At 32.5% G+C, this 10698-nt stretch overlaps 1 protein-coding gene across 1 annotated transcript; it reads right to left on the bottom strand.

The window, feature by feature from the left end:
- Positions 1-1532: 1532 nt before the first annotated feature.
- On the bottom strand, positions 1533-8247 carry LOC139871835 (protein VASCULAR ASSOCIATED DEATH 1, chloroplastic). Its single transcript, XM_071859579.1, has 18 exons — positions 7884-8247; positions 7725-7778; positions 6585-6635; positions 6208-6273; positions 5557-5652; positions 5343-5444; positions 5090-5190; positions 4827-5008; positions 4346-4386; positions 4181-4268; positions 4006-4092; positions 3861-3915; positions 3610-3676; positions 2963-3053; positions 2611-2672; positions 2479-2518; positions 2106-2392; positions 1533-2021 (listed from the first exon to the last, which is right to left on the bottom strand). The coding sequence occupies exons 1-18, from the start codon at positions 8091-8093 to the stop codon at positions 1788-1790; spliced, it is 1914 nt and encodes a 637-aa protein (XP_071715680.1). The 5' UTR covers positions 8094-8247; the 3' UTR covers positions 1533-1787.
- Positions 8248-10698: the final 2451 nt, after the last annotated feature.

The raw sequence follows: 10698 nt of genomic DNA, 5'->3' as shown, positions 1-10698 counted from the left end.
GATCTTTTCCCTGTATATATATATATACAACAACAAAACTCAATATTACATTAGTGGTGTATGTGGGAGGTGAGATGTAGACAATCTTTCTCCTATATGATAATAAAAACAAGTCATTTTCAATCAGGCTAAGAAGTAGCAAATTTAATTTTAAAAAAAAAAAAAGTAAAATTGAGATGTCATAAAAATGGTTTAATCAAATTTTCATTTTCATGAGTTTTAAATCCTGCATGAAATTCAATTTAGGCTCTAAACGGCAGCCAAGACATCAATAAATCGACGCTTACTGCTGACTCAAAAATAAACCGTTTACCTTTTATATTTTTGAGTAGGTTCATATTTTAATTTAGATGTTGACCCTTAACAAGAAACAAAATCAACACTATCAAAGCTAAAAGTTAAGATTAAGGGGTGTGTAGCTTAGGTTAAAAATTCGAGCTTGCAGCTTATTAACTTTAATGTTTAAAAGCTCATTTCCAAAAACGCAAATCTTAGATAAGGTAAAAAGTCAACAGTTATTTATACATATGTTAGATATTGTATGCTTTGCCTCTATAACCACAACCAGCTCTAAACCTAAACCGGCCAATTTTGAAATTCCTATAACAACAAATGCAAAACCAGACCAAATCATGATATTTGTTAAAATTTCGTTTTAGACTTTCTGTGGCAATAGTAAGACTGAATCTAACGCGGCGTCAGATACGAGTTGGCATAAACTGACGCTCCTGACGCCATTAACGGGGCGTCAGTTTTTGACGCTGGGGGGCGTCAGTCGGCATTTTGACTGAAAAAAGGGGTTTCAAATGGTGTGGTGGCAGCAAATGATTGGGTGGGGTAATATATCCGTTACCCAACGGATATATACCCATTATTTGGTTTTTTTTTTTTTTTTAAACTCAATTTTTACTCCATTTTACTCCTATTTAAACCCCAACAATCATATCATTTTTCACACAATTCATTCTTACTTACTCTATTTCTTTCTACTTTTTATTTTTTTTACAAAAGTTTATTAGTTTATAAATGGATTCGAGGTTACGGGGGTCTAATTCTGACTCCGAAGATTTGCGGATTGTTCAATTAATTCAAAAAATAGAAGATGATGATTCCGAAGTCAATCAATTAATTCAATTAATCTATATAATCGTCAATCTATGTACTTTTAAATTCTTATCAAAAATTAATATGTATTTTTTATTAATGTTATTTATTTTATTTTGTTGTATTTATTTACCATTTTAATGTAATTTATTTTATTTTGTTATATTTATTTACCATTTTAAATCATTTGAAAAAAAAAAACTGGTAAACCCTACTGAATTTGACACTAGCATTTGACATTTGGGGTTATTTGGGGGGTCAAAATTTGACACTGCCATGTCACAGGCAGATGCACTTTTTGAGCCAAAAAGTACAAATCTGTCTGTGATGTCACAGGGAGTTAGAAACAGTCTAAGGAACTGCACCACATATACCAAAATACCAAATTTAGCACAACTTAAAGGGTGTAACGCCCATATTTTTAGAATAATGCAACACGTGCTCAGCTTATTGCTCAGAGGAATAGATTATTAACGCTTCTTTAGACTGATTAGGCATATTACAAAGACAAACATCGACTATACACACTTTTGGTATCACTTCAGACTATTCACGACTCATTACAATTTTATAATCTGCATATTGACTTTGATGAATCAAAGGGAAAAATAAAGGAGAGAATGCACAACCACATTGGTTGAGATCCCATCTTTATTTCGTCACTCGGAGTCTATCTTAAAATGTTATGTTTTTTGAAGCATCAACTTTTTGAGTTGAACACTTAACATATCATGCTCATGTCTCATTTTCTCCAGTACCGTCTCAACAATAAGCATTTCCTCCTTGAGATGGTCAATTTGTTTGTTTAGTAACGTAACTGTTTCTGCCCTTCTGTTGATACGATTGGTGCTCATCCAGGCAGTGTCAGAAACTACTTGCACAGTTTGTGGTCTGAGTAGCAGCACAACTATGCTTATCTACATCAAAACCCAAAAAACACAATGAACATTTACAAATTACAAGTTTAGTTGTTAGCAAAAAATGGTAGAAGAAGAAAGTACCTGCATCAAAAGGATGACGATAGCCAGGAGGATAACAACAAAGGCTTGAACCTGGTTTTGAGACTTGATAGATGAAAATAGTTTTCTAATGGAATCTTTGAAAAAAGAAGCAGCGGCAGCAGAAACGCTTGAAAACGTTTGCAACGGGGTGCTGACGTGTATTGTTTCCTGGGACTGTGGAACAGTGTGCGTTGTTGTCATGTCTGGGGTACGCAGCTGAGGAGGAGTAACTGACTGGTCGGGGGTCCGCACCTGTGCTTCTACGTTTACCTCAGGGATCACGTTGGCTAAAATAAAACAACGGTGAATATTATAAGATACACAAACCACATTGGATATAATGAAAGTGTATGAATTAATTAATAGATGTTACCTTGTTTATCAATACTCTTCCGTTTCAGTAGAGCATTTGCCTGAAAGGCATTTATTGATATAATGTTTACGAGTCATTTAAGATGAATGGAATCAAAGTATAATAAAATAATAATGGAGAATAAAAAACTACCAGTTCTATAAAGGCTGCAAAAGTTTCTCGGCACTCTTCAATGGTAGCTTGCACTATCTTCCCTAAAAATTGTAAATCCACTATTTATCATCATGTCACATATGTATGCTATTCCGTAACAACATTGGAAACAGAAAAACTCAACCATCCAACTGAATCAAATTTAATTCTTTACTTATTTAATTTCAATGAGTGAATTTTTAAGTTCAACCAACCAATATTCAATATATCAAGTCGGTGAATAAGAATCTTGAGAAAATCTTTCATTTGTCTATCATTATAGACAATCCTATCTAGATTATCTATGAAATCGAATATGTGTTGTTAATCAAAACAGATTACTCAGGCAAACCTTTCCACATGGTTCTCTTAGAAAAAGCGACATCCACATATACCCTTAATGTGCAACCATCATTTGAATTCGGCACGACATCCCATAGCCCCTGTACGATGTACCAAATAAAAGTTGTTGATTATTCTTGTTCTTAAACTACAAAACATGTAAGAAAAGAACATCACACAAGTTTAGGCTTTATAAGAAAGCAATTAGTATAAAGGAATAGTACCAAATTACTTCAAAATATACAATAGAAGAAGAAATACCCTGTCCAAACACATTCATGAATGTTTACATACCTAGACTAGCAAGGTTGTAAAAGTTGCGAGCCGGGGACGAGTCGGTCGGGAGTCGGTCAGGTTGGGGACAAGACGAGAAGGTCGTTGACCAGCGTTGACTTTTAGTAATAGATAAATTGAGCATATTTGACCACTATGGCCGACTCAGCCCAACTCAACCCGACTTTCTAGCGTTGACCGACTTTTTAGGCGTAATTGAACGTAACGGGACTGGTTAGTCCCCAGACCGACCCGTCGGGTTGACTCAGCCGACTTTTACAACAGTGTAGACCAGAACATCAGACTAGAACATCTATCAGAGAAATTAATGACCAAAACTAAGTGCATTAGTTCTATTTAGATTAAATGAAGCAAAACGCATACCTCCACAGAAAAGTAATCTCCATAAGGAACATCACTGATTACTTGTGAGGTCTTCACAACCAAATGACTGCCACAAAAGAAAGTTAAAAACAAGAAAAAGGAGGCAGAAAACTATACATAAATAGGTTTGACAAAGTTACACAAAAGACGCAATAACAAAATTCATGTCAACAAAAAAAGTACACAGAAAAGTAATTCTAAACATATTTGTATAATTCACCCACTTCAGAGCTGCAGTCCTACACTCCTACCTGTTTCTGTAAACTCGAAAGCTCTGTACCTCATTGCAACTACCAAATTTCGCACCTACACATAAGCAATTAAATTAATATAAAAACTGCAACAAAGAAAACTAAAAGCCGCAAGTGTTTACACATGCCAATACAACATCTGTACCGAAATAAATTTTGATTGGATGCTGAAATGATACTTCACGAGCATAACCCGGTTGATCATGGGGCTTCCATGACGTGCAAACAAGATCTGGAAACAAAAAAGAAGTTGATTTAAAAAAAAGCATAGTGATTTAAATCTCAAATGCATAAGATGATTAAGATCCATCCCTAAGCACCTTTATCTCCACATTTTTTGTGATATGATTCAAGAAAAGGGAGGGCGGCGTCTGAAAAAAATAGATTAAAGAACTCATCCACCTTTATCTGCATGAAAGATAGAAGCAATCAGAAATTTTTCTAAAGTACGCATTCGAAAGAGATTTTATAGCCAAAGATAATACCGGAAATGTGGATTCCGCAGCCAGTGTATAACCCTCAGGAACTGAACAGACAAAAAATCAATGTTAAAAGATAAGAATAAATATATATATATATATATATATATATATATATATATATATATATATATATATATATATATATATATATATATATATATATATATATATATACTTGGACCTCTGAATTGTACTTTCAGCACGACAGTGAAGTAGTCATGGTCATAATATGGTACACTTGTAATATTTTTCATATGATAATCATATTAGGGAAAGTAACAACTATATTAGTTACGTATCAATTAGCAAGATTGAAGGCCCAAGTTTGAAGATGTAATTCCAAAATTTATAACTCATACCCTCAAACCAAACACCATTTATCAATTCCATCTCCTTTCCCAGTTCCTCATTACCAAACACTCGACCGAAACAACCCGTTACATATTGAAAACTGAAATCATAAACCATTCTATAGGAAACTAACCATTAGGTGCATCAGCATCCTCAACCTCCCATGCTAAAGTTACCCCAGAAGATGAACAATCAGTATTCTGAACAATGATGGTATCCTCATCTACATCATCTTGCACTCTCGATGATGTCACCGGCACTTCAGCTTCAACTGCAGAACCGTTGGGTTGTTCTGGTGGATCAACATTCGTGTTTCTATTTCAATTTTCAAACGAGGTTAGTTAATAAATGTGATAGCTAACTGTAAAGTAATTTATTTCCTGTTCAGTAACATACGTGTTTATAGTTTCGAAATCATCTCTCAGAAGCCTAGTCTCATCTGAATCTTCAGCTACAACAATTTCAGGCTCTTCATCAATCAATTCGGATCTTGATTCCTGCAAACAGTCGACATATAAATATAAGTTTTTACCAAACTGGATACTTTAATTAACATAAATCACAGAAAAAGCAAAAGAAAGTATATGAAATATTCATCAAACATGATGATCAATTTATCAGCATTTGTAAAATGTATTAAAGATCCAACCTGCTGATCAGATACAGCTTTACTTCCATTTCCATGTTCTACCCATCCATCATTGATGAGCTTAAAGGCTTCATCACGCGATAAGAACGAAGTGAAAAAATACTGCAAAACAAAGACATGTCAAAACATCAACAACAAATATTCACCACTTCACCCAAAAGCATAATGTGTTGTTCCAATGACAATAACAGTAGAGAAAGATTAAAAATGCTACCTTTTTGTCTGAAGCTGTTAGTTCTATGGCAGTAGGGAATATTCCGGCAGTCTTTGCTCTATTTACTGAGGTAATTTCATCGAAAGCAATTATTTTCTGCATCCAAACAACCAGGGTCCAATCAATTAACGTCATAAAATAGGATAACTAATCACAGAGTGGAATCGGGCAAGTAACATGTACAAAAGAATCTGTATAGTCCAATGCATATACCGTGTTAAATGTGCTGGATGATAATTAAACATACCCTACAACGCTATTAAGTGATTTGAACAATTGAACAGTTACTTCAATGAGAAAGGCACCAACCAAATTAGTTCAATACTACTTCACTACATAAACTACCAACAAAAAGAATTTTATTGCAATCACAACCCCTGATAAAGATAGTTATTTCCTTATTTGCTTCAAAAACACAACACTTTCAAGTGATACCACCCAAATGGTTACCGACTTTGTGCAACTAAATCAAATTGTGTGTATAACTGTATATGAACACTACTTGATGATACCAAGGGAACAAAAAAACATAAATGTAGACCGAATGTAACAGCACATACTACGATAGCGAAAACAACATTTCGTGTGCAGAACAATAGTAGCACAATGACTGATTTAAATCTATATAATACTAGAAGTACATAAAAGTACCTTTGTCTCAAATCCAAATAGGTTCGAGTAAAAGCATATGTGATGAACAAACAGGTACATATGACCCTACAACACATCAAGCGAGAATAATTAGAAACAATAATAAATTGAGCACATTCATTAATGTGTTCTTAAGTAGGAAGGGAAAAGGGAAGCTTAGAAGTGGTGGAGGTAAAATGGGGCTAAGGGGCTGTTAAAAAAACCATTTATGTCACCAATTGATCTTGAAGCCCATATATATGCTGATATGTCATCACTTATAACAAAAAGTGGCAAAACATAGCAGGTACAATACATCATATAATGATGAGCGCGCAAAACAAGATAACAATACCAAAAAGTAACTTAACATTAAACATTAAAAGGACCAACCCAACCTGAAGAATGAAATTTTCTTGCAATGCGCAATTGAAATCTTGAATAAGGACCTGGTACAAAGACAAATAAAGTTAACGAAACACGGGGGTGAAGATTATGCATTCTAAAGTTTGAAGAAGAATTAGAGAGAGTAAAGCTACTACAAATCTACAATAACACCTAGATGCTAATATATCAACAACGATCTATATGCTTAAGGACAGGTACCACCAATTCACCGAAACCCCATTCAGTGGGAACAAAGTGTACAATATCAGTAAAAAGAATTCAACATGGGTAGACAAGAGCGAGCGAATCAAAGGGTTATAATAAAGGATAACAAGTAGCATTGAATTAACACTAGTTCAACCATAGACTTAACATTAGTTTAAACATACAAATTCCTGATTTTATAAAACAAACCAAACACGATTTCACCATTTTATGTCTGCGCAGCTCCCTAACCTGCCTCTACTGCAGTACTGCACACCATGCCCCTGCTTCCTTCACTAGCATATACTATAAACCAATCAGTCTATAAAAACCAAGTAGGCCCTACTAAACACAGCAGTACAACTAATCTTAAAGCGTACAAGGTATCCTAATAATCTAGTTAGTATGTAAATGAATTCGACTAAAATTCTGAAAGTGTTTCTAACTGGATAGCTGCATCACGGAGACTAATCCACAGTAGATTTACATACTGTTTACATGAACTATCCTTTATATTCCAAATGATAAATGTTACATATGTTCTTCACATTGGCAATCATTACCTCCAAAATCCTAACCCACCTAAACTGCATTGGCATTCATCATTTTCAATACATACAGACTCTTCATAAGGTTCTATATTCTTTATTAGAGAGTATTATATTTGGAGAGGCTAGAGTCATCATAATATATTATAACTAAACATTCAAATACTACCTGAATAGTTTGATAATACTCTGCAACACATATGCAAATATCTATTCCAATTGTAATCAATTATCAATTAGACTAAATAAAAGATATAATCAATAATCAATTCAATTTTTGTTTCTTACTTAATCTTTTGTATTTGCTCTCAGGTATGACAAAAACAATTCACAAAAATAACACAAAATCAACATAAACTACATATATAAACGGTTTCTGAAGAAAGTAAAGATAAGTACTTCTTCAGGAGGAAGACGAAACAGCTGCCGATATTCTTCACTTCTCAAAGACGGCTGAAGCAGATTAAAAAATAGTTAAATTAAATATTTAAAAAATTATTGATAAGTCAAATAGTCAACGTGATCTTCGATCTCCGATACAAATTGTATTAACCGCACCTGAAATTCGAGTAGTCTGTTAGGTTTAGGTGACGAAGTAGAACTATCAACCGGATCTGCCGTTACCGCCGACGAGGAACCTTGTACCGCGGACGGAGATTCATTGCCGCCGGAAGTAGCAACGGCGGTGTTTGTTGACGGTGGTTTATCCATTGATTGTGATGGAGGTGCGATGTTGTCGCTAGCAGAATTAGTAGTCGCCACCGCCATGGCAACAGGAAATTATGACGGATAAACGCCGTGAAGTGACGTGTACTGTCGGCGATGGTGACTGGATGTACCACGTGTTTATTTTTTATTTTCTCAATTGAGAGTTGACGTTGGAAGACGGGAAAGAAACTCTACGCACTTTCGTTGCACAACAATAGATGCTATCGATTTGATATTTGGTGGGCTGGTGATATTTTGTTTTTTTTTTTCCACTTTTTTTATAATTAGATAGTGGGTGTGTTCGGATGAAACTAGCTGGAGCTGGAGCTTATAGTTGAAGCTGAAGCTTATGGGCTGGAGCTGGAGCTGGAGCTGGAGCTGGAGCTGGAGCTTATGGGCTAGAGCTGGAGCTGGAGCTGGAGTAGCTGGAGCTTATTATTTTTTATAAGTGTTTGATAAACTAGCTGGAGCTTATTTTCCAGTTCATAAGCTCTACTTTTTTTCATAAGCTACTAAAAGTAGCTTCTTTTTCTAGAGCTTATAATTTTCATAAGCTCTACTTTTTATGTTTACCAAACAAAGCTTATTACTTGGAGCTTATTAAAATCATAAGCTCAAGCTCTCATAAGCTCCCATAAGCTCTTGTGCCAAACACACCCAGTGTCTGGGTATTTGTGTTATATAATTTGTTTTAAATTGTTTAATTAAATATAAAGACATTTAATTAATTTATTATTTATTATTATTAATACTAGTGAATTGAAAATCATAAATAAATAAAAAACATAAATCCTAAAAAAATTACATAATTTAAATTCATAAAATAAAGACTAAAAACATAAACTAATCCTACGTGTCTGAATTATCATTGTTCGTGTTTTCAACTTGCGATTAACCATTTATTTAAGATTTTGAAGACGTATCACATCTTCTGGGTCCTCCATTTAAGATGATGATCTCCCTAACAAATCAATACCGGTTAGAGCGGTTTGCATAGTAACGTATTCGTTGAAATTATCAATCGCACTAGTCTTTTTCGAGGCCACATTAGTCATATAGTCCATAAATTTTTTCACCATTAACGAACTCGAACTCTTATCACGAGATAACGCTCCTGCATCCGTGGTATCACAAAAACATTCTGCCAACCATTCCTCCGATTATTGGACTCTCCGAAGTATCACAAAAACATACCGCCAACCACAAAATCTCTTTTTGCGACCACGCTTTTTAGGTCCTCGAAATGCGTCTTCATCCAAAGCTTTCCCTATAAATTTTTATAGTAATATTAATATTAATAATAATAATAATAATAATAATAATATGTACTAACAGTATATATATCTATAGTTAATATTAAAATGCTATAATAATGATGTCATTATTAGGCTAATTCCTTTGTTAAGAAAAAATCAAAAAGAAAAAGAAAAAAATCTAAGCATTGTGGGTGATGTCATTAATCTAAATAATTTTGAATTAAAATTAAATATTGTTAATTAATCATTATTATTAAATCTTATTAATAATTACTTTAATTATTAAAATTAAATAATGTTGAATAATTTTAAGTAATTATTTTGAATTAAGTACGAGAAGTTATAAAAGCTAAACAGAAGGAAACCGATTCTAAATTTATATTTTAATTTACACTTTTAAAATAAAATGTGCTCGTTCATAGGAGGGTTTCCTTGCTTACCCAAAAAAAAAATTTTAATTTTTAAAATAAAATGACAACCAATATTATCTCTTATGATTGGATATGGATTGTTTAATATAAATTTTAGGTGTTTGATGAAATGTTCAGTTGATGAGTTTCATAATCGGACTCTGTGGTTCCACGGGTCATTAAACTAAATAACTTTAACATTTACGTTCAATTAATACTTAAAACATATCATTAAACTGTTTCATTTAAACAAACCCGTGGTTCCACGGGTCATTTCACTAGTATGTATATATATATATATATATATATATATATATATATATATATATATATATATTTATTTATTTATTTATTTATTTATTTATACTAAAACAGTTTATATAATATTCATATTTATAATAATTATACTTATTATTATATTATATTATAATAGTATATATAATAACATTGTATATAATTATAAAATAATTATAATTATATATTTTAATATATAAATAAAATAATTATTATTATAATATATAAGTAACATAATAATAATAATAATAATAATAATAATAATAATAATAATAATAATAATAATAATAATAATAATAATAATAATAATAATAATAATAATAATAATAATAATAATAATAATAATAATAATAATAATAATAATAATAATAATAATTAGTTAAAGGCATTATAACCTTTATCTTTTTTCTTGTGATTTCGTGTTGTCCGTCATTGAGAGTGTTGTTCTTGCGATTTTACGTTTGTTGCATTTGCGTTTGTTGTTGTCGGAAAATTGGTTGTTGAAACTTTTATTGATTTTATTGTTGGTTTTGAAACATTTGTTGATGTTGTTGTGGGTTTTGATACATCTATTGTTGTTATGTTCTTGAAAAATGGCCCACTGGTATTTTTCTCAATTCATCGGAGGTAAAGATTGATTGAAGCCGAATAAATTTCTAGTGATGTTGGCGAATTGTTGTTGACTATGTGTTTGAAGTGGTCGGG

The sequence above is a fragment of the Rutidosis leptorrhynchoides genome, chromosome 10 (genome assembly GCF_046630445.1).
Source record: "Rutidosis leptorrhynchoides isolate AG116_Rl617_1_P2 chromosome 10, CSIRO_AGI_Rlap_v1, whole genome shotgun sequence".
Lineage (NCBI taxonomy): Eukaryota > Viridiplantae > Streptophyta > Magnoliopsida > Asterales > Asteraceae > Rutidosis > Rutidosis leptorrhynchoides.
Note: the sequence above shows the minus strand (reverse complement) of the source record. Positions and strands in the feature narration are given on the sequence as shown.